The 26068-nt window shown below is 35.0% G+C and overlaps 1 protein-coding gene across 1 annotated transcript in view; it reads right to left on the bottom strand.

Moving 5' to 3' along the window:
• Positions 1-6914: 6914 nt before the first annotated feature.
• The window catches only part of LOC134529085 (uncharacterized), a 71654-nt gene continuing 52500 nt past the window's right edge, over positions 6915-26068 (bottom strand). The window contains exons 10-13 of the mRNA XM_063362797.1: positions 22750-22860; positions 20337-20549; positions 17041-17241; positions 6915-16409 (exon numbers count right to left, since the gene is read on the bottom strand). Coding sequence (XP_063218867.1) covers positions 16191-16409; positions 17041-17241; positions 20337-20549; positions 22750-22860 — 744 coding nt within the window. The 3' untranslated portion in view covers positions 6915-16190. The remainder of the gene's footprint in view (positions 16410-17040; positions 17242-20336; positions 20550-22749; positions 22861-26068) is intronic.

Below are 26068 nucleotides of genomic sequence, written 5' to 3'. Positions count from 1 at the left end.
TTTCCTTTTATCAGACATGATTACAAAAACAAATAAGCCTGGGAGAACTGATGTAAATAACTGCGTGAAAAATGCCTCTTCCAGCCGTCAGGAGTGTGGGAAGGTAAAAGAGGTAGAGGGACCTTTTTTATTTAGCGTGGCGGGGCGCTGTGAAAAAAACTCTTCAAAAGAAAATGAAACAAAAAAAAGGGGGGGGGGGGGAGTTGAGCCGGAAGCAGCAGTCAAGGCATTCCTTTTTGGTTTAAAGTGTGACAAATTGACGGGTGAAGGTGGCGGGGGAACAAGGGTCTGAAGGGTCAGGTAAATAGCTTTCTGACACAGCAGTAAAAAAAAAAAGCGCAGCGCAGTCGCGGCATAGCTACACCCCGTAATTTTTTTTAATACTTCATAAAAAAATCAAGCACAGATAACCCGAAAACCGGATAATCCAGGCCCGGATAATCGAGAGTTTACTGTATTATAGTTGCTCATTGTATTAAACAAACATGCAGAATTGTAAATACTTGAATGTGGTATTGGCAGTTCGTACACTCACAGTCTGTAATTAAATTGTTCCTAATTAAGCACTTATAATACAGTTTAAATGTGAAAGCTATGCTAGCCCTCCTGTGTGGTTCTTTATTACTAATAATATAAAAAGAATAGTTTCATATTTAAATTTTTTGCATGCACATTTCCTAAAGCGTCATACAAATTACATTGCTGTCTGCTGTTCTTTTGCCACCCGCAATATGGCGGTACATGTAAACAATCGTCGTGCGCATGCGCAGTCCGAAGATTTTATTTCGGGTACAGGCTTCATTGATTACCCTTGAAAAGTACACCTGCTTCCACTCCATAAACTATTACCTCCATGGAATAATCTAGTGACCGAGATCACTCGATTCGAAGTGAAATCAGCATTAGGCATAAAATTGCGTATGTTCAGTCACATCTAATGGGATTCATCACTAAATTTATAGTGAAGGGAACTGGTCACCAGTGACCACACTACTAGATTTAATCTAGTGAAGATTTTACTGTAAAAAAAAGGTGGTTTTTAATTATATTTACAGCTGTGAGTTCTTAATGGTTTCGTGGATGAACATCCGAATGTGATGGTAACAGAAATGCTGCATACGAGATAAATAACTGATATTTACATTAATATAAATTTTCATATATATTTATATTATAAGAAGCAACGAATATAAATGCAACTTAGGAATTACGATAGATATTTCCGCTTCATATATATAGTATACCAAAATTTAAATATTGATTTGTTTGGGGAAAATTAGGGATTTGTGTTCGAATCTTGTGACAACTGTGGTACTTGTAAAACATTTAGTACTTTAACGATCACAAGGTTTTTCACACGAGTGTTCAGTGAAAATAAAGGCCGATTAAAGACAAATTGTGTTCAGGAGATTTGCAGTGAATTTTACTATGAATTATGTAACTATTGCTGTGCTTGAGAAAAATATAGCTTTTAAAATTCTAACACTTCAGTAAATAAATCCTTGTTTTGACCTTGTAACTTTACAATTCATTCTTTTCAACCTTCTATATAAAAAATGTATTTTTAAATATAATTTTAGCATGTAAATATTTCAAACTATTGTGAAAATATTGTGTATTTTATTGAATGTGTAATTTTTGTAAATTTTATTTTAAGAAGGTAATAAGAACTGCAAATAAATAATTCACCTTGTTGTACTATAACATTGGTTGTAAATACTTCAAATTGTGTTTTTAAACTTGTTTGCCCAATGTAAATCTCATTGGATTCTTAACTCTTAACAACCAGTCAGAATTTATGAATTTAAAGTTTATCTGCTAATTGTTTAGTGTGGTTAATCTTCTATCGAGAACTTGTTTCTTGTAGACATGACAAATTGGTTAAAGATATTTTAACTTATACAATAATGATATAACAAGCCTACTGAAGAAATTTGTAATATAAAAAAAGTAGTTAACACTGTTGTCCTACCACCTCTGCCATTCGAAATGTCTTCTTTAGGGGCACCACCTGACCTTGATTTTGTGCCTGTGTGCCAGTTCGCAGGATGAGCAGAGACTCGTTCCAGGGCGTGACGTTGCCGCATGGCTGCAGCAGACGGCAGGATTGGTGGTGGTTGTCTGAGGGTGATGAAGGAATCGGCGACGCCCACGCGCTGGTATAATTTGGGTTGCGTACTCCGCGCCACATGCACACTCTTCCCTCTCGAGCGCTGATGATCAACTGGCGAAAATCGTTACACAGTCAATTGTCGCGCGGGTGACAATCGTCTCGTAAGCTGCGACTGGTGTTCGTCGTATAGCACTCCCCTCTAGAGAGGAGGTGTCGAGTTAACATAGTGGGCTACACGAATGAGGGGAGCCCTTGGGAGACGTCAACACCTTGAGACATGTCTCAAAGGTGAAGTGGTAATCTTTTTCTCTTGAGCATTAGCTTTAATGTGTTACCAGCAACTATTGTATTGATGTTGTACCTCTATGTCCTTAATTAAAGTCTGGGTCATAGCCCTGTCCACAGTGCAGCCATCACACTCGAAACAAGCTGTCGCGACCACCATGTGTATCTCGGCCAGTACTAAAACACAACATCCATAGGACAGTTAGTACCTACAGCCACTCGTAGATGGTAGTTACAAACATTGATGGATAACATCCTAAACTGTTCGGAGGATTACTTGAAGTGATATTTAGGATAAGTATTGTAGGTTATAATACAGGGTTTTCATTTTCTTCACTTCATCCTCCCCCTTCCTCTCACATACCATTTCTGCAGCTAGCAATTTTTCAGAGACTGCAGGCACCCTTCCTTTCCTATTCCCCCTGACAGTGCCACAACACCGGTGGCTTTCTCCCCTGGCCGACATGGGTGACAGGCAAAGCTCCCACAGCAGAACTCTCTGACGCAGGCGTGTACTCGGCCAGCCACACTGGATTGAACCACTCCCACCTCATGATGTCGGAATGCTCTCCAACAGAGCTGGCACTGGGCAACCAACCTCTGAATATCCATAGCAGAGTGACCGAGCAACGTCCGTCACATCTCCACATCCCCTGCGGAGATGGGCCCGCGGCAGTATGTAACAGTTACTATTTGTTGCTCAATTATACTGCACATCTTTGTTAAGTTACAAAATATGACTGATAAAAGAGTTCAGGGAAATAAAATATTTTTAACTACAGTAAAAAGTAGGTACCGTACTTTTTTTACCATTTCAAAAAAAGAAAGAAAACATTAACAGATTGATAATGTTGTATGTATAACCAACAAATACTTATTTTAGTTATAATTTGTTTTATTCTAGGAGCTTATTTCCAGAACTATATGTTCATTCTTTATAACAAATATATAGGTACTGTTATTTTTTCAGAACATGGCGTCATTGGTGGGCTCCTTAGTTGATACGGCTGAAACGTGCAACCACAACCTATGCATAATTTGCTAGAAGAGAAAATAGTCGGCCAAACTATCAGACCTAATGGATAACAGCAAACAGAAAATTCTAAAGTATGCTGGCTTGAAGAAAGAATTTAATGATTCTGATTATGCTGCCACTATTGTTAGAATTGAACAAGCATTAACAAATAGTGCAAAGAAATTCTAGTACCACCACTGGAAGATTGGAAAGGATATCGTTAAGTTTTACACAGTGTTGAGACCCTACCTGAACGTTCTGTAAGAGTTCACCTTCGGCCAACTTCAGTTTTTTTTTTTGTAGACTCGTAACACCACAAATCAAATTCAAATGTTTTTATTAACACATACTTTACACTTTACATATTTGGTACTCACGAGACATTCCAGCACTCAGTGCTCTTTTGCCTAATCTAATTGACATATGTATAGTTTCCATAAGAAATTATTTAAATAGTATGATTTGCATACAAGGAAAATTTGAAAAACCTTTCATATTGTCTTTTGGGGCCATTTTTGGCTCAATGTCTTGGTTTTGATGTTATACCTAAAAGTACATTTACACTATATTATTTACACATTCTTACAAATGATTTGTCTTTCACTGTACATAAATATAATAAATTGCACTCCAAACATAGTTCTCCAATCAAGTACACCTCATATCCATTTATTGAGGTCAATTTTACTTGACATGCTGCAAAATTTAATGCCATTTTCGTGCTCTTGCCATGATGAAAGCTGTACTGGCAGGGATGAATCCCATTAACTGCTGTTAGGTGCATATTAAGTCTTTTATTGATTAGTCTCTCATAGATTTTGCCCAAAAAAGGGTAAAACTTTCAAAGGCCTGCAAGATTAAAGGTAGGTTGTTTTCTATTTCCCTACTATAAGATATACAGTATCTCAACTTTCCACAAGTCAGGAAATTATCCTTCCTCTCAAAGGCTTTGTTAAAGTTTGCTAATAATGGGTCTCAGACCTTTTGCAACATGCCACACCATCTAAATTGTTATGTCACTGTGACCAGGTGCATTTTTAGGCTTTAGTTTCTCAATTATAGCATTCGGTTATTGCATGGTGAATGGAAGATCATTCATAGTTTGAGGTAGTTCTTTCATACAGTCCTCTTGAGTCACTGAGCATTATCCTCTTAATTTATGTTATTGTCTGGGAAAAATCAATTGAAAATAACCCTAATGTTATCTTAAAAAACTCGCGAGCCTTCTACAATCATTCCAGATATCTAGAGTGGAGAATATATCTTCTCCACACAGTCTATAGTGTCTCCAAGGATCCTCATAGCCTTTTAAAGTTACAATGTCATGCTAAGAATTCTTCATTTTTAGTTTCATCAGTTTTATAGGCTCATTTTTATCTTCTATAAGTTTGTTTTCTTCACGTAGGTCTGGGTTCCTTTCAACTTAAAGTTGTCTTCGCATTCTTCCAAGAGCTTTTCAATATTCTTCTTGGTTTTAAATTGTATTGATGTCACATGCTAATCACATACCAAAATAATGGCATTAGTTATAGAAGTAGCCATTTCTGTATAAGTCCTTCCATTTATGCATTAAGGATTCATCATTATCACAAAGATTTCATCAATTTCATATCAAATTGCTTCCAATTCGTACCTTTGTGTGCATATTTTTCCAAATTGGTACAGTTAGTATTTGTTTACGCTACACATTTAATTAGAACATTACAGACTAACGACTGGTATCACTTGTTGACCGTGTGTGTAGAAATCTCAAGCAAGACTGAAACCACCATGCTGAGGACACCCTATCTGGCAGACACCTGCTTCCGGCTGGGATTTGAGGGTACGCACACATGCTGGTATTCCGATCCACGGTGGCGAACCAGCCCTGGTTAAGGCAGGGGGCAGTGGGCGAAGCACCACCACACTTGTTTACAATTAACACAAACAGCACTCATCACCAAATCACAAGCTAACTGCCACCATATTAGAATGATGGAACTACAACTGATCTCCTACTCGTGACATCATACGCGTGGTGAGAAGCAGTTATCAGGCTCTACAGTACCTCGGTGCTGGTAACTAGACAGAGTGCACAGTCAATATCGACAACAACTTGTTATAACGGCTGTATCAACCCTTATACTTATAGTAATTACTCACTACATCATTCCTTGGCCTTGCCACATTGCTTTGGGCTGCATCCCACAGCACTGGATAGAGGAATGCTCATGCCAATTCCAATGACACCACAGTTGTAGCAGGTCAGCAGTAGTGGTTTCATTTTAAACCACTCGCAGATTCGTCCAGATCCAGTGGATGCACATCACAACATCCTGTACAAGGGCATTTTTTCATCACATTTGCAGCGACTGATTACCCTGACCATTCAGTTCCAAGTCAACGGAAACATTGGTCGCGTTGCTAAACACTCCTGTGACATTTCTCCTATACCAACATACGTGTAAATTCCCCCTACAATGCGGCTCACTAAACTAATCTAATCGACTATCACCACTGAGGTAAAAGTCACACATTCATTTCATAGAGTTATGGTCACAAATTAGTGTAAATTAAACCAATATATTAGTTAAGGAAAGTCATATCCTTATGCTTGACATGGAGTAACTTGTCTATAACCACATATCAGGGCACACAATTTGACAGCTCATTTTTTTCAGAGCTGAAATGTGTATTCGCAATCACTCAAGTTATTTTGAATCAGACACAGTGACAAAATGTTTGAAGCTTCAGATCACTCATCTCTTATGCATCTGGGTAGCATGCTACAAGTAAATTACTGAGAAATGTGAATGATGGTGAGGCTTCTTCGCTTACATCATTTATGAAAGCAGGAGCAGATCATCAAACAAAATTGAGATCATCTCATGACTAGGGCCATGCATACTTCGCGAAAAGATTCCCAGACCAGCTGAAAGTTAAAACACTGTAGCATCGTATGTGTTTTGTGACTGGGTTAGTTTCTTTCAGGTACATGTTGATTGTGACAACACCAATCACATGAAGTCAGTGCGGAATCAAACTCATTCTGAGTAGCTCGGTAAAACAAGGCGACGACCTCTCTCGCAGACGGCCGCCAATCACAAGGAAGAAACCGCTGGTGCGGGTATACCTTGTTGCAGTCTAATAGACGTTTGGGTTTATTCGCGAAAATTGCCTGCCCCTACTCATGACCAATTCATTTGTGATTTCAGCTCACAAGATGAGGAGATACAGATTCAATGTTCTTGGTAAACGCAGAAGCCAATGCAAAGACTAATAAAGTAACTGTAAAGTAAGGTGTACTAGTATTAAATAATGTGAAATTATACGTGGTTGAATTAGTTTATGTCAATGGAATTTCTGGCTCACAGGAACAGATGTGTGGCAACCTTGAGGTTGAGGTTGCATTGTTTACTGTTACAAAAGGTTCTGATATGTTTTCATGATTCAGTTACTAAAGTAAAAATATAGTAAATGTTTAGCAATGTTTTAAGAATACATTTAAAAGATAAACAGTAATTCAAATAAATATTATTTATTTGAATATTAATATCAACATTCTTACACAACTTGTAACATTAATTTGTGGAGAAAAAAAAAATACAAAAATATATTAAGAAATACATAAATCACAGTTACAAAAATTATTTTCACTGACAATAACAACTATTTTTGCACGTACAACCACTTATGTTCACATGATATGTGCAAATAATGTGTAGGCTCATTAATTTTATGCATATTTTCAAACACAATGGCTATACAACCTGAATAATAACTGCCTAATAATTTGCATCATTCTAGTTATTTCATAATGAAATGACACTCCACTAGCACAGATGCTTGCAAGAATTAGCTGCAACATATCTCATTAAGTATTTTATGTATATATGCCAACACAAACGCCAACCAACTCTATTAAGGAACAGTCTCTACGTTATGCCAGAGTCTATATTTCATTAAGTAGTCTGCAGCCTACTCTGTATCTGTTCATTTTCATATACCGTATTAAGAAATTTGAAAGCAAATTAAATAATCTCTCAAAATAATTGAACTCTAGATGTAACAAGAGACGACTCACAGCTATGAATGTTTAACTTTCATGTTAATCATATTGAAAAAACCCCAGTGAATTAAGCACATCATTGGTCTGTGATCATATCATTGGCTTAGTGGAAAAAGTTGGTAAGTCCACTTTTTTGTAAAAATGAGTTAACTTCACAGATGAAGTTGTAAGGACAATATCTTCGCCAAGAAAACGTTTGGAAGTCCAAATAATGAATGATTGTGGACGTTTTCTTCTAGCTTTATTTCGGCAAGTCCATTACAACACTATTCTAGGCAAGCAAAACTTGGACTTACCGACATTTTCCACTAAGCCCACGATATATTGTAATGGTAACAACTACAAACACTTTTACTGGGCATGCCTGAAAGCTCACAGACTGTAGCAGCTCAAAATAACATGGTACATCGTACCAAGGACTCTTCTGCACCCTCTCCCCCTCTGTATGAATGGAATGAACACAATAAATGACTAGTAAAAAATATTTTCAGCATTTCCAGCAACAACCAGATGTTGACTATAATTGTTCTAGTCTGTTCCTTTTAAATTTGTATTTTCAAGCCTGCATCCAAGTCACAGAAAAAATATACGCGTATTTGAAGATGATCAACTCAACACTGACATTGCAAAGAAGTCTGTGGTGCAGGTAAAGAGATGCAGGGCTGTAAAATGGTAGCTAGAATCTGCAGTTCATAAGTAGACAATTCTGAACAGGGTTACTGGATTTAAAAATTATTTACGCGTAAAACAATTTTGTGTAATATGTTTCTCTAGGCTTTGTTCCTGAAGTAGTATTCCTGACACTGGTAAAACATTTAGATGAAATGTTAATTTCTGTACTATGAAATGAAATATAGGAATAAACAAGTTTAAAAAGTTACACTGTTGCTGGCTGGTAATCCTATTCCTTGTTTTTGTTTAATTTCTCCACTTACAAGAAAAAGAAAAACTAGGGAGGCAGACGGACATGGATGAAGGCCCTCGTGAACATGCCGCTGCATGGGATACCAGAGCGAAGGGGCCTGCAAATAAAGAGTTTAATCTTACAATTGTGAGGTGGACTGGAGCTTACCCCAATGCCCCGGTAAAATGGCAGTCAAGCCACTATTTACAACAGCTCCGGTAGCAGTATTCTATAGCAAGGGGGCTGTTATTGGCTAGGAACTACTTTCTTGCACCCTGATCCACCTAGTATTTAGCTTGAAACTTTTGTCTTGTGAACTAACTTGTAGGACTTCAATAATAGTGGTTAAACACTTCCTGAAATTATACTTCGTTAGAATAAGTGAGGTTGCTAAACAGTGTTGAATTCAAAAACCCTCATTTGGAGTGCGGCGGAGGGATACGCGAGAGCAAAAAAGGGACAAGATGGAGGATGGGATTCGGAGAGAAAACGTGTGTTTAAGGTGCACAGTGGAGGAGTAAGGAAGCGGAACTGCAAAAGGACTGGATCAACGTGTTGCGAGTTGGTTGAGTGGAAGTGATGTGACAAACTCTTGTGTAGCCATTTCTCTGTAACCATTGAACCGCTGGAAAATCCCTTTGGTTGGGGAGTCGTGCAAAAACCAATGGCGCCCGAACAAACGTGAGTCAGGGGTGGATAACGTTACACAATGCAAAGAAATGTACAAAATGAGACTGTTTTCCTATTTTATCTTTATAAAAATTACCACCAGATAAACACCTTCAACGTAGTTGATCTTCACGCAACATTTAAATACTGCCGCAAAATAATTGTTGGAATGTAAGAAAGTCAGAATGAAGATGATTGGATCATTTGCAAAGTATGATTTGAATGAGAAAAAAATGGTGCTGGGGGGGGGGGGGGGGGGAAGCCAAAATATATCCTTGCATGTAGCCAAATGTTGTTGTATCCATTTCTGCAGGCAAACAGTGAACATACTGCCTGCAATTTTCTTACGTTTACCATGCATTTCATTAACATCAAAAGTCATGGGTTCTGATAGCATCTATTTACTTGTCCCTTACAACAAGAATGTGTATGTATGCATGATGCTGCTAAACATCTCTCTATACTGTAAAATAAAGTTAATTACAAGGTATAAACTTTAACAGTAATTAAAGCTATAACTGAAAAACAAAATTCAACAAAAAATTATAACCTGCAAGTTTTGAAAACGTTAAAGCATAGTAAATTTTTACAACCATTCTGTGCATGATCTTTTAGACATGCATATCATACCTTAACATTTATTTGCATGTTGCACAATATTTTTTTTATTTGATAGGTTTAACAGAAAATAATCTTGTGATTCACTGTTTACATCAGAAAAGCATAATTACCAACAGCAAACTGCTCAAAATATATTTTTACACCACAAAACAATAGGGTAAACAATACCTCAAAAGTGATAAAACAATAAATAATGATAAATTTAAATTAAATGTGATAAAGTAAAAAATATTTACACTTCCTGATTAAAACAATTAAAAAAAGATCAAACTGTAAACGACATCAACAAATTAACTAAGTGGTCACTTAGTTTGATAGCCGTAGTAGTCAGCAGTGACTTAAATACAGCATGTCAATGAATTTTAATAATTTAAATACACATCTATAAATAATAAAATATTGACCAGCATTTTTTTGAGCTTCACAATTGATAAAAGTAAGTAAATGTCTAGAATGCAGGTAATTGTAAGTGCAAGCCAGCACAAAGCTCAGCATTTTCAAAATATAAAATACTAGCTGTAGTACTTGTCATTGACGGGCTAGATTTTGGTTTTGTTGCAAAGAATAACTAATACTTGCAGTATAATCATCATACAATGGTAAGCAGAAATTTATTATTTCAGATCAGTTGTTTTATTATGAAATTTAAACAAAACTAAAATGCAAACAAATGTTTGATGACATCATTGAACAAAGGCGGTTTGCTCCATTAATTTAGATAAATAAATATTCCCTTCTCAACGCTTTCTATTACTGCCCATATCGCCCGAAACTATCTCTGTGAAAGGATTTTAATGATTTTTCCCTACATGAATGTGGTTTTTTATGGGAATAAAGTACCCTAAGATCTAATCCAGGGATGATGCCTGGTATCCAGCCTGTCAAAGTTTTAAAGTATGTTGGTATGATGAGCTGGCTAGGTCTTGGCCTAGGGACTTAGAGGAGGAGTCAATTGGCCCTTGGGCTAAAACGTTTGGAGATCCCTGCTACATCTGATACATAAATTCATTAAATTTGCTTTAATAGTAAAGATGAAATCTAGAACTAAATATCTAAACTTTCATTATTATAGTATGTTAGCTGAAGGACCCAGCATTGCCTGAGCTTTACGCAGAGTGAAGAGGCTTCATTTTTGAAATAAAATGTAGACAGTAATTTTCTTATTAAATATGTCAAAATTGCACAATTTCAACAAATAGCACCAAAATTATGCTTTAAAGGGGTAGGAAATGGGGTTTTATACAAATAGGATATGGACAAGTAAATTCCCTTTAACAAACATCAAATGTGCAAAATTTCATCACGTACTACCAAAGTCTGCTTTACGGTGGGGCAAAGAAGTAGATGGAAGTGCTTTATCAAAATCTCATGTAGACAGCGAGCTTCCTCTTTTACTGAAATCACATGCAGATAATTTTCCTGTTATTTCAAATGTCAAGTATGCAATGCAAAACTTTATCATGAAGTACAAAAATTCTGCTTAAGGTGTGAGAAAGAAGGGTGAAGGGGGTTTTCCTAAATCTCACAGACAGTAAACTTCCTCTAAATCTGATGTTAACAGTATTTTCCCCTCTTATTTCAAACATCACGTGTGCAAAATTTTACCCATTAGTAGGAAAATTAAGGTTCAAGGGGGAGGGGAAGGTAAATGAGGGTAGTTTTTTCAAAATCACCAAGTGTGGAAAGGTTTGTAAAATATTACCAAAATTATACTTTAAGGGTTGCCAAAAGGGGATAGGGTTGGTTTTTTAATTCATAAGTAGATGGGGTATAGGGAGACATGTTATCAGAATTAGATGTGCACAGTAATTTTTATCTTATTTTGAACGTTAAGTGTGCAAAAGTTCATCAAAAATTTCAAAAAAAACTTTTTTAAGGGATAAAAACCCGTGTAGATGGGAAGATAGGTTTTCAAAATCAAATATAGACAGTTATTTTCCTGTTATTTGAATGTCAAGTGTGCAAAATTTCATCAAAATGTACAAAAATTAGCTTTGAGGGGTGGGAAGGAGTATGCGGTGGCTTTTTAAAATCTCATGTCGATAGAGACCATCCTCTTGTTTTAAGGGGTAAGAGTGCAAAATGTTATGAAGCCTGAAATAAAACTGTAGAATCTACTAACAACAATAAATAATATTTAAAAATTTCTATTCCAAATAGGTTTTTGTAGATAGTTTTGAAACAAAACCCCATTTCACCCCATAAGAAGTTTGATTTTTGGAAAATGTTTTTTAAATATGCACTTACATAATAAAAGAAACAATACTTCTAAATTCCATGTTTTTAATGCCTGCTATTTCAAAGTTTCAAACTAACTTTCACCTCCCATTTAACCCCTTCAGGTTTAAATTTCACAAAATCTGTTTTTACCTAGCACCTGAAGGCATAAAAGGCATTCATGCAAAGTTTCCAGTTCATTGGCCTTATAGTTTTGGAGATTTCGTGATAGATGAGTGAGTGGTACTTAGATTTCATAAATATATATTACTTTTAATGTTTTAAGATATTTGGTGATCAGAAAGGTGCAGATTTTTAAATCTGTAAAATGCTTACAAAAAGTACACATTTGTCAGTAAAGTAAAACCTTAAACAATGCAGATTTTAACTACCATGCAGCAATTGTAAACCAATTTTATACTTTCAAAATAAATATTTAACTGAATAAAGATTCCCAAAACCCATAGGCAGAACATGGTACTAAAAATAATGAAAATTAATGTAACATTTTTGGAAGTTTAGCTCATTAGGAATGCAGTCTGTTTTTGTTTTATACTACGTATCAATCAAATATATGCACATCTATTATGTAATATGCTTGCAGAAGAACAGACCGTATGTAGTCGTTAAATACGTATGGTTGTGGTGTAAAGAATTTGCAAAGTAATTATATCTGTAATTGTAGGACCATCATGTAATCATATTGAATATTGGAGACTGAAGTTATGCAATATTGATTTCTTGAGGCTGCCACAAATATGTAGTGATCATACTGCTATGAAAGAATTAGGGTTAAACATATTGTCAACACTGGGGTCAATGAAGCATTGATGGAATCAATGGATCGGGAAAATGAAAGCACCCTAAGAAAACCCACCAACTCATGGTGACATCAGACAATTTTTGCACTTGTGAAAATTTGAGTTCTGCTCTGATCACACTGGCGACTCAGATGACCACTCAACCACCGTGGTCTCTCATGTCATTTCTTTAGTTACAGTTAGTCAAACTGTAAACAGTGTTATCTTATTTTAGTACTTTTAGTGCCTAGTACAAGTAATAAGTTGACAGTACTGAGCTTATTACTAGGGGAAGGCTTTTTTCGCGAAAAGATCTGAACACTTATTAGACTGCAACAATGCATACATGCGCCTGTGGTTTCTTACTTGTGATTGGCGGCCGTCTGCGAGAGACATCGTTGCCTTATTTGACCGAGCCACTCAGGACGCGTTTACTTCCGCACTGAATCACTGTGATTGGTGTTGTTACAATCGATATGTACCTGGGAGAAACTCACCCAATCACGAAACACAGGCGGTGCTAAAGTGTTTTAACTTTCATCTAGTCTCAAAATCTTTTCGCGATACCTGCATGCCCCTACTTATTACTTATTATTACTTATTACACTGTTACTGATAGATGATTATCATGTTCCACAATTTAAACTTATGGTGACTGGTAATGACATACACATTACTCTTTCCAAGTGAAAATATTTTTGTAATGATTTTTCTTGTAACATTTTGTTTTTTTATAGCTTACCATGTATAATACTAGACTTAATACATCAGGTTAATTTAATCACATGTATTTTTGGGAGTCAAATTCTAAATTTTTTGTGGGTGGTCTACACCCTTGCCCACTGCATTGTTTAAAGTTTTACAAACCTAATGATTAAATACATTTTTAGTTACCAACAAAAAGTAGTAAGTTAACCTTATATTATTGCAATATTCACAAAATCTTATGTAAAATAAGGCATGTAAAAATTTTGATAGATTTAAGTAATGTAACAAAACAAAATTATAATAGTGTTAACATTATCATATAACAAGACGACACCCCAATTTTAAAATATAGAATACTGTAAAGAGTAAAAAATGAGCAAATACTTTCAACTCCAATTCAAATCACTTTTAAAATAATAAATTAAATCTTGATATACGACACTGTTATTATTTTTGTAAGTATTTTGCATTTACTTTAATTACTGCAAAAAAAAATAGTTAAATAAAAAATGTAAAATTAGTGATGATTTTCAATCTTATAAGTGAAAATAAATGGTTAGCCTGTCACTTTTACTCACTTAACTTGTTCATTACCTATTAGTAATTAAATTACATAAAAAAACAATATTACATGAAACACTTGAGGACAAAACACCTTTATGTTGTAGCAGAAAATGCATGCACTTGGTGTTTGGAAGTTGAGTAAATAGACAGTTAAACCTTAATGATGGATATAAAATTTACAATTATTTATAAAGTTAAACAATTAATTACTGAATATTTTTGCATATTCATTAAAAATTGTTATAAACCAATAGTTAAATACTTAATTTAACCATTTAATAATTACATAAATTATATTTGAGTATGTAACCAATTAAGTAAAATATATTATTTTTATCTTCATTGTTTAAGTACTGTTTGAATTACATTCACAAAATAGTGACATATATATTGTCTAAAATATGCTAATGCATCAGTAACAACAGTACATTCTAACTGATATGACATTTGGAAATCACCTTCTGGCAGGCAACTGCACACAATAATAAGACATAGTCTGTCTTACTCCTATTCTGACTGACAACAGGTCAGGACAAGTTATTTCACAATTTAATGCCTCCTGGACTGACAGTAAACCCTTTCAGAAGTGTCCAGATCAGCTAGAATGCATTACATGGTAGATGCATTTGTTAATTGTATATTATACATGCAAAAAATTACCTTTTGTTTAGTTCACAATTTAACATAAATGCAGCTAGTTAAAGTTTTATTTCATGTATATAGTTAAATTATCACTACTTTCAGTCTCACCTAACAAGTTAGAATTTTTACAGGCATAATTTAGTATGATTTTACACATTAGTTGGTTATTTTTCAAATGTTGTGATGAATCATGTAAATAACTTTAATAAACACACATTAGAAGGGGTCTACTGCATCACCAACTACATTTAAATCAGTGGGATATTGTGCATACTATGAAAGAGAAAATGCAGAGTTAAGAAAATTCCTGCTCATAGCACTGCTGTTAAATTTGTTTCTGATAAAAATAAAGTGTAGCATAAGAAAAAAGGTGTAAACAGTCTTATATTAAGATAATATGTGCCTAACTTGGACGGATTCACAGCTACACATTATATTATATATATATTTTATATAAGCAATTGCGAAATGAGCATGACATTATCCAATTCTGTCACACAGAGTTATTTCTCCCTCAATATTTTAAAATTATGTAAATAACAAAATAAAAACTATAGCATTTAAATTTGCATAAAAGTATTATAAGGGAGATGATGCAGAAAAATGGAATATAACTATTTTTTTAATAAAAAAAAGTAAAGCATAATACCAAACAATGTAATTGCAACACTCAAAATAAAAGACTATTCTTTTGAAAACAAAATAAACATTTGAGAGACTACCAAAGCAACAAAAGCAAATAATGATATAGATTAAAAAGCATTACACTAAATTAACAGAAGTGGGGGTAAACTAAGCATTAAGAGGGAGAGAACCTTCACTGAGTGCAGTTAGAAAGAGTTATAAACTGATGCATTGATGAAAACCATGCATACATAATTGATAAAAAATAAGATATAGAATTCAAGGATTTAACTGCAAATCCTTAGCAGAAAACCCATACTTTCTCGTGTTTTTTTATGTACTCAGCAGCCTTAATCGGGGCCAAAATGTAGTATTTTGTTACTGAACTGCATTCAGAACAAAAATGTGTATGTTTGTGTTATTCTGACAGAAAATGTTGCAGAGGTTAAGATTTTAGTTCCTTCAATGGTCTGAGAAGTAATGTGCTTGGGAAAATATTAGCAATAAATGGAAAAAGATTATATTTATTGCCAATGTAATGTTAAGGAGTTTTAGCTTGCGGTTCAACATCTGTATCAATTGTTAGTAATGTTTATGCATTTTCATTGCCTAAGTCTCAAACATGCTGAAACTGAAGAAGGAAGAGAAAAAAAAAGTATCACGATAGTCTTCAAAATAATTACATAATTTTAAAATATAGAATTCCATAAATTTAGCATCAAGCTACAACTTATACATATCCTTTTAAAAACCTCAAAGTTTACAGCTTTAGCAAATTAATTTTTTTTTTAATTTAAGCAATACTAGTAATGACAACTGGCCAAAATTGAGTCTAAGCACATGTTGGACCAGAAAACAGAATAAATTATGATCTCTTAAAATTGGTTGGTGAAACTTTGAACACTCAAATACCCTGTTTTAATTTGAAGAAAGTCAAGCACAGTGTTAAAACCATTTTAGTACGACAAACTCTAGACTTTCTACAAAGTCTTATCATGACGACCCCTAACATTTGTGTTTTGTGGTGAATGGATATGTAACGGAGATGACCCATGCACCAAAGGAGTAGCACTCTTGGACCGCCGATGACGTGAACTGTGGGGAGAGGCGCTTCGGGAGAATACTTGGCGTCCATAAATCAGAACACCAATGTCTCTATTGCCTGCTTCCATTGCAATATCCAAGGCTGTAGTGCCATCCTAAACAAAAGAGAAATATAATATTACAATTAAAAAGTCTGCACTGCTGTAGCCTTGGACATTAAAACCTTTGATAAAAAATTGGTTGTCTGTAAAGTCGGTTTACGGACGATAGTTTAACGTGACAACGTCATAACAAAACATTGATGAAATGATTGCATACTTTTTTGAATAAAATTGAATCATTTTTATTGAATTATCACTATTTTGTATGGATACAAAGAAGGAGTGAAATGGATTCTACAATTTAATTGATAAATTTACTTTTATTTGCACTCATTAATTCAAATATGTTTATTACTTTAACGAAGAGATTATTTAAACTATAACTTTTATACATGTTTGCTATTTAACTTCTTCCGATCTGTGTTGTTCTGTTAAGGATAGGACGATGATAGGAAAAGTAGGAAACGAATGGGAGTGTTTCACGTTTAATGTGCCTCGAAAAAGTCAAATTGATGGTTGTTCCAATCGCGTGGAAGAGAGATAGATGCGGCGCAAGCATACAATGAGTGTAATGGGACAATGTGCGTTACGGCACACTTTTTTGTGCGTGCAGTCGGCATTCATCAATTTATTAGACGTTGTCACGTCAAAAAAGAAATGAATAGCAGGTAAAGATAAGACTTACACAATCAGCTATTGTAACATCACAATCTGGGTTTGACAAGAGCTGCTTAACAATGTCCTTGTGGCCGTGCTCCGCAGCACACATGAGAGCGGTACTGCCATCTTCATCCTGGATGTTCATGTCCGCCCCAGCTTCAATCAGCAGCTTGACCGTGTCGAGACGGCCGTGCGAAACAGCCAGCATCAGTGCAGTCTGGCCATGCTGTAACAACACAGTCACGTTAGTGCTATGGGACTTCGTTAAAGATACATACAAATATGAACAAAAAATGTACACACAAGATAAAAATATATGCATACCTGCCAACTTTGACAAGTCCAAAAGAAGGAGTTTTTCCCAGGGGAAAAAACACCTTACACCACCAATAAAATGGGGAAGCGGGGTCCAGGGTCCTCCCCTGGGTGCAAAATACTGTCATTTAACAAAGGAAACATTGAAAAAACTGCCGATAAAAAATGGAATATTTTTATAATGCTAGCACATTTTTAAATAAACAAAGCCGCACAGTACCTGGTTTCAAGAATAATATTCTGAGTACTGAATAGACATTGGCCTTCCTGGACAGCCAGGCAGAGATCCAAAATGTCTAAACAGATGGGTAGAAACATCAGTACCAGCAGGGCTTCTTTGTATGCTGAGACAGTAAAGCAGTGCTTTGATAATTTGACTGTTACACCAATGAATGATGATGGTTCTAAAAGTCACGCATACAAAAATATTTAACCATGATGAGACTAATTTGTCCAACGACCCTGGCAAAAAAGTAATGTATATTCAAGAGAGGGGTCAAATATATAGAAGAGTTCGAAGCAATACCAAAAGCTCGATATACATTATATTCTGAGGTTCAACCTCTAGTTCTATACTGTCTACAAATGTCATCTATAAGGCAGCACACATATGGTCCACTTGGATAGAAGGTGATTTACCGAATACTCAATATAATCGCAGCAATATCGTTACTTTTTTTTGGCTGGTTCGAGACAGTGTTAGTTCCACATGTGAAGAATTTTACGGGAACGAAAGTCTTAATAGGTGACAACCTCAGCAGCCATTTCAACGAACATGTTCTGAAGCTGGCACAACAAGAAAATAACATTGTGTTCACCTGTCTACCAGCTGATAGTACAAACCTGCTGCAAAACCTCTTGACGTTGCATTTTATGGCCCAATAAAGCAGTACTGGCTAAATATGTTGGATATTTGGAAGTCATTATTAAGGAAGAAATCCCAACCACGCAGTAAAGATCAGTTTCCACTGTTGCTTTCCAAACTGTGCGAGAATATATATTCAACTGAAACGGAGACTAGTAATAATTTAGTTGTAGGGTTTAAAAAATTTGCAATTTACTCTTTGAATCCTACCATGGTATTGACAAGACTGGCTGATGGAATTCATAATCAGTCCACAGAAACTAAACAGTCACCCACTGCAACTGTGTTGGAGGCAGGCATCAGCTTGCTTGAAGAAATGAGAGGAGTTGATGAATCAGAAAGAAGACAGAGAAAAAGGATAATTAATGTTGTGCCCGGGAAAAGTATTTCTACAGATGACATTTTTGCGAGCAATTCTACCCATCAACAAAGCCGGAAGAGTATTGTTGAGGAAGATAACTATGCTACAAGCAGTGTGAAGAACAAGCACTTCCATTATAGGAACACAGTGAAAATAGTGCAAGTGAAAATGGGATGGAAATTATAAATGGTTTTACAGACAATATTCTAGTAGAAAGTGTTTTTTGTTTGGTCCAATTTCAAGGAACGAAATCAATAAAACATTATGTTGGTAAGATTATACATGTGTCTCAAGATAATGATGGATCAACATGTACAGTTTCATTGACAAAGTCATAAAATTGCACTAAAATATTACTGGCCAAATGTAGCTGACGAGGGAACTGTTTGCAAGAAAGACATTGTGGGATCATTGAGTGTTCCAAGTGTTGAAAGAAGAGGATTTCTAATTTTCAGTGTGAGAGCTAGAACTGTATCAAAAGCCACTTCAGGAGAAACAAAACCTAGATGTATTAAAGTCACAAATGCTCTTTAAACTATCAGTTTTAAAGGATTATAAAAATCTGACTTGAAAATATTTTTTAACAATTAATAGACTACATTCATGCTGTGTTAAGCTTTAACATAATTGATGTTACTACATTATTAAGACATTATTTAGTAATTTACTTGGTACTGGTACCCTAAAAGATGTTCAAAGTTATTAATTAACAACATTACTTTGAACACCAATATATAATGTTTGTTCAATGTTACCCCAATAACAGGTAAATAATGAAGACTGAGATTTTATTTAATTTTAATATTAAAAAAATCATTTTGACTTACTGGTCCCTATTTTGATGAGACAATTTAATTTAAGTGTTGTAAATATAACTTCAATTTTATAACAAAGTCAAAAAATGTTCAAAGATTTATGGTACCATTTAAATGAAGAAGTTTTACTGTATTTTTTTTTTTTAGCTACATTGAAACTGTTTCACCAACTCACAAATTCTAAAAAAAAAAAAAAAAAAAAACTATTAAATCAAACTGAGTTTAAAAAGCATACAAGACTAACTCTTACCATGTAAAAAAAATTCTGCGTATTGCTTTTGAAACATTGCACAAACCATTAACTTGGTGGAAATTACCAGTGCTGCCCTAAAACTTGTGACATTACCTCACATAGCTTAGCAGCTGAGGTTCACATTGTGGATCAATGATTTAAAACATTATTTTGGACAAACACCATTGCTGGTTACACAGTATGTCATAGAGAAAAACTGAAGACTGAAAAAAAAAGGAAAGTGAATACAGACAACCACCTTGGACAACAAAGTGACAGACAGCGGAACTCAACAATGAGTCAATGATACTAAAAAGATAATCTGGACACCACAACAATACAGTGATGCACAATATAGTACAAACAAAAAGAGTACACCAGCAATGGCGTATGTCCAAAATAATGTTTTAAATAATCTTTCCCATTGCAAAAATCATTCAAAAACATATTGTGGATCAATGTTATAAGAATAAATTTCTTGTACAGTTTTATATTTTCCTGTTCATTCTTTAATTACAAACAGGTTACTACTTGATAGTTGCCACATGACCAAATAGTTAATAGTCAAAATTTAGGAGACATTATTTGGAGAGTTTTAAACTAATGATATGCCTAAACTACTATTGTTCATGAAACAATACAAATTCAGTTTAGGTGTAAGTAATTTAATACAATATTAATACCAAAATTCAAGTTGATAAAAATAATTAACAAATATGAATTGGAGATTTACCTGCTGCGCTCTGACGTTGACGTCTGCCAACTGAAAGAGACGTCTAACAACCTGGCGATGTGTTTCCGAGCATATGTCAGCAAGGGACACCAGCATTACACAGGTATAACCAGCAGCATTTGGCTGGTTGATGTTGCACACTTTTGAGTCGAGGAGGATGGAAACCACATCAAAGTTTCCATGGGAAACAGCATAGTGCATTGCAGTATTTCCCTGTGAGAACAGAAACACTATTATCACTGGAAAACAGCATATTGTTCCTATCAGAGGCCTGTGATGAGGCTAACACTTGTAGGAGCCGGCAGACCTGTTCTGGCCAGCCTGAGGAATGCGTGGATTGAGTTGAAGCTAGGTAAATCGGTGGTCAAATGCATTTGTGGGGGAAAACGAAGTGCTGAGAGAAAGCCCACAGGCTGCCACATTTTCCAAATGGCATAGTCCATCCATGGAAAGTCCAGGTTGGACTTGCACCAAAAATAAAACCCAGACCACCTTGGGAGAAGGTGAGTAATCTAACCACAACACAATAGACACACATATTTTTTTTTTTTATTTTTTTGTCTTATCATACCAGCAATTATCTCTGGGTGACCAAAATTCCCAGAAATCTAAGATTTTCCTGATTTTTAACCTTGCATTCTAGCATCTCTTGGTGTCTAAAGACAAGGTTTGGTCTTGAATTTGAACTAGCAATTGTTGCAGTGGTTATGGTTAGCACATTGCATCTATTTTTATGATCATTAATCAAAGACCTTACATTAATTGAACAATGATGTTGATGGCTCTTTAACGTTTGACAATTAAGTTAACCCTTTAACTACTATGATCGAGTTATCTCAATGGGCTATAACCTGTACGCCAGTGTGATGGTCGGGGTAACGTGAACGCAATCATTGTGACGCTGCTGCGACTGTAGATTATACTTGCCATATACTAGATGCCATAGAGGTAAAGCTAAATGCTACCGCTACCTATATTTCTCCTTTACAACATTCTGTTGGTTCACTTACAAATAGAGTGCAAAAAACAGCACTTTTTGTCTACAATATGCATGCAGTTAGTCTGTGCGCTAAAATCATTGTGGCTGTTGGGACTTGTTGTATACACTAGTGCTATCTGTACATATCTCTTGGAAAAATTTTGTTGTTTCACTTTCTTGCCAGTAGAGAGCACCAACAGCAACTTTTGCCGACATTCTGCCAACTACCAGTCAATTGTGTTCAAAAATGGTATAAGTGACACAGTTAGTAGGCACGCCATGTAGTTTTTCAACTAAGCCATGAACAGCGCTCAAAAATGGCATAAGTGATGCAGTTCAAAGGCATGACGAGCACTTTGTCAACTAAGCTCTTTTCAAATAGACAAGCAAATAATTCCTTATGACTTTAAAAAATTCACTGATTTCTTACAGTTTTCCTGACACAAAAAAATTCCTGGCTAATTCAAGATTTCCCGATTTTCCCGGTCAGGTGGCCACATGTTGGAATTTATCCCTTACTGCGGAGCTCAAATGAATGTAGTCGTTCCAGAGAATGTTAGCATATCAGGAGCTATTGTAAATTAACTCATGTAGTCATATCTCAACAAAGGCCACTCTCTCGTTGTTAACAATTGGTACACAAGTTCAATGTTATTTGTTTTTTTGCAAGCAAATAAAACAAATGCATACTGCACCGTACGAAAAAATATATCTGTCAAAAAACTGACCAAGAGGGAAACTGTAGCTAAAAACAAAGTCACACTGACAGCACTCAAAGAAGCATGACAGGAGTGATGTATCCATGCTTACACAATGCATGATACACTTTGTGTAGTGCCATGCTTCAGTGATTATCACACTGAAAAACTATTGATCTGTAAAAAAATAGTAAAGTGTAAACATGTAAACAAACAAAACCAAAATTTAGCGGTTAACTAGTTTAATTTTTGTTATTTTCACATATTTTGCTATAAATATGCTAGCAGTAAGAGGTTTGGTATACCAGCCAAGTAAATCGCAGTTAAATTGTTAAAAATGTTTTCAAACGGCAGGAACCGAAACATAAACTGTGCAATGAAAAATGGGCAAGCTTCTTTAAAACATCAAGATTGTCGTAGGTGTAATGAGAAGCAAATGTCGCCCACCGATGGCCTGTGAAGAATATTAGGAGAAAATTATAATGATAAAAAATTACTTGTTTATTTCACCTACTTACTGCTATATCAAGAATAAAATTTAATGTCCAGCTAGCATAGAATAGATTATCATTATCATATAAAGGTTAAGACTTAAGAGTAATAATTACTATAGTTAACTTCATGACAAAAATTAAATACAATAAATATACTAACTATTAAACCATATATTGAATAATACTTAGCATGGATTTTGGAAACTATATCTAGACAATAAGTATTATTTGCAATTTCTTACACTGATGTCAGTCATGTTAACTATGTATTCCAACAACTTGCTAGACGTCTCTTCAAAAAAGTCCAAGTAATCTTCTACTTCTAGTGGAGCAGCAGATGATGTGCTGGACACCTGTAGCAACAAAGTTAGAATACTATAACAACTTGCATTAACACATGGCGTTAAAAAGCTTAGCATATGCCATACGCAGAACTCATACACAATGCAAAGAAGTAAAAGCTAATATTGTCATGCAGAATAATGCATTTTTACACAACATGCACATGCCATTGCACTATTTGTTTTAATTTTTTCCTAAATAAATCCAACAAAAAGTTATTTATTAACTGATGAACATCTAAATCAAGAATTTCTGCAACTTTTCAGGTGCCAGCTTACCAAACATTTCAACTTTGTCAAAACATGTTTGAAAATCACATATTTTGAAAAATCTTGAATACATTTGCAAAATGTACTGCACATCCTTAAGAAAAAATTAGAGAAGAATTATGCATAGTCTGTAAACTAAATAACTCTTAACAGAGCCAAAAATATCTTATCGGACTGCTGTATCTAAAAAAAACTATAGATAGATGCAACTATCAATATGGCTACTAGCCTACTGCTTTAAGTATTGCAGTTTCACACTGCACCGCTGCAAGATGGAAGCTGGTTCAAGGCTCTGTGCATTGACCCAATACCACTTCAGATGCACCAGCAAGCATCACCCTTAGCACTCCGATGAATCTGTGTCTCACTCGCCAAACAAGCCTACACTAGCCTGAGCCCTTATTGGTATTGGATTAGAGCACAAGCGGCTAAACCCATAGCTCACCAAGACTTGGGCAGTAACACACCCGACAGCAAATCACTACTCAACTGTTAGATGAATTGAAATCAGACAAGAAAAGATATTCTTGCAAAATTTTAATTTGTATATTAGCTGTAGATGGAACATGGGATTTAGATGACATAATGCTCAGTTACTTCCACTTATGGTTTATTAAACCCAAATGGTTTAAAATCAAGGGAAAAGGGAGGGTAGATGGTTGTTGGTACCAAAAAGTCCTTCGGAGGTACATATTGACTCGCTAGAATTTTGAATGTTTGTACCAGGCTCTCATTGTTCGTTTGCTGAAGGTTAGTCACCCTTGGATTGGAGTACAGAATAATTTGGACTCCAATGCACTGAGACTTAAATCACTGAAAACCAAGTGAATGAATTGTAGGCAATGGAACATGAGACAATTTTACCTTGAACTTCATGTAATAGTCTAAAGTATTTGTATAAATGCTTCTCTTAAAAAATATGAAGGCTTTTCGAAGATTTAACACCTACAAGAGGAGAAATGTCACGGATAATTCATAATCAGGCATAATCAGCTAAGTTAGTGTGTATGCAAAAGCCTATAAAACTATTTGAACTTTTGTACTATTGTATTATTTACTATGCCATTTAGTTGCTTCTTATAAATGGGTTCAACCATTTAAAATAGAAAATAAATCAATTTAAATACTGGAAGTCTTTAAAACAAACGGATACTGTAAAGGGCATGTACAACCTCTTTTCACCTAGAGCAGCATAACATAAACACAGAGCCACGCAGAACTTGTAGTAAGCAGCAACTGCAAAATTCATTTTCAGTGCCTATGTGCAATGTAATTAATAATTGTATTATTAAAATATTAATTTACTTCATCAGTTAAACATCTTTAGAAGAAATTGTAGTGACAGAAGTCATATTACATCTTGTCACCAAAAAATCAAAATAACAGAGTGAGGCATAATAAGTTTTTGAACTCAAAGTTTGTGCATACAGCCCACTTTAAATGTACTTCTTGCAAGAAAAATAATAGCATTTCAAAATATCTATAATATAATTTCAGTACATAGACATGTTTTAAATAAAATAATACTAGTTAATGGTCAACACCACATATTGTTGTGGCCAAAAGAAAGTATTAACAAGGAATAGCACCTACATAGCACCAAAACAAAGTCCATTTTGACTGGGGTGTTATAAAAAAATAAGAAGTTTCATTGTTAAAATATAAAATGTTAATTTTTCAGTGTCTTTTTGAGCAAAATTTTACCACAGATTGATCATTAAATGTCTAGTTTTTGCAAAAAAAAAAAAAAGTTTCTGGTGGTAAGTTAAAGATTTTTAATTAGAGATGGTTATACATTTATTTCAATAGATAGAGGCCTGGGGAATAACAGCATACAATAAAAATCAAACAAGCCCTCCCCAAGTAAAAAACGAAAAGTGCAGTACTAAGCTGCACACTATTAAGTTAGTGTGATTTGGCAGTGTATGTTGAGTGTACCCGGTTTATGGCAAGCACTGAATGACACAAATGCTAAAAAAAAAAAAAAAGCTTTACTCTTGAAATTGAAAGCATTAACAATCTTTTTTTCAGTGAGGATTATCTGTCCAGTTCAACATCTTCACTTTAAAGAAAATGTACGTACGTGAAGATGGATGAATAAATGAGTGATAAAGAGTGGGGTGAGCATGCTATGTGGTTGTATGCAACTTGGGTAAGCAACTTAGGCGAGATGAACCAATAAGACACTGCTGTGACAACCATCGCTCATCTCTAATAGCCAAGAGGAAGAAACTAAGCTCAAGCATATTATGCCTCATTGTCATGCACAGACCTGTCTTACTAGGCAGGTGCCTGCACAAATGGTGTTACTACAGTCGTTCTAAACCACCTCAACTGCTATTTTCAAATGACAGTTTTTCATGTTTGAATTATTTTACATGTTGCAACACACCAATACTTAATCGCTGTAAGCTAGCAAGATATTTTCAATCAGTTTTGATTTCTGCTTGAATTTGTTAGAAATCAAATAAGTTTATTCCAAAGAGCCATAGATGTCACAGACAACCTCACAGTGGATGGTCGAGAGTTGACCACTTTTTAGTTTAATGACCTAACAGTTAACAAGAGTTTTTAACAGCTCGTTGTCAGCGATGTCACTGGAAGTGGCAACACACGATACAGACCAGGAATATCTAGACAGCGATCAGTCATGGCCTATGGCAAGGAACCAGCAAAGTATTTGCCTGGAGTAAATACCGGAAACTATTGGCTGAATCAAAACCGGGTAGTTGGAACATGTGTTCAGTGTTTGGTCACTGTGCTATAAAAATTTTCCCCACTCCTAATATTCAAATTTGATATTCCATTCAAACTAAAAAATGGATTTAGCACAGGCATAATCTTCACACCGTAGCCACAATCAATTTAAGAATTTTTTTTTAAAATATAAATTCATTAAAAAAATTATAGAAATCTTTCCCAATAAAGTTAGCATATACCTTATGATTAT

The sequence above is a fragment of the Bacillus rossius genome, chromosome 2, assembly GCF_032445375.1.
Source record: "Bacillus rossius redtenbacheri isolate Brsri chromosome 2, Brsri_v3, whole genome shotgun sequence".
NCBI classification, from domain to species: domain Eukaryota; kingdom Metazoa; phylum Arthropoda; class Insecta; order Phasmatodea; family Bacillidae; genus Bacillus; species Bacillus rossius.
Note: the sequence above shows the minus strand (reverse complement) of the source record. Positions and strands in the feature narration are given on the sequence as shown.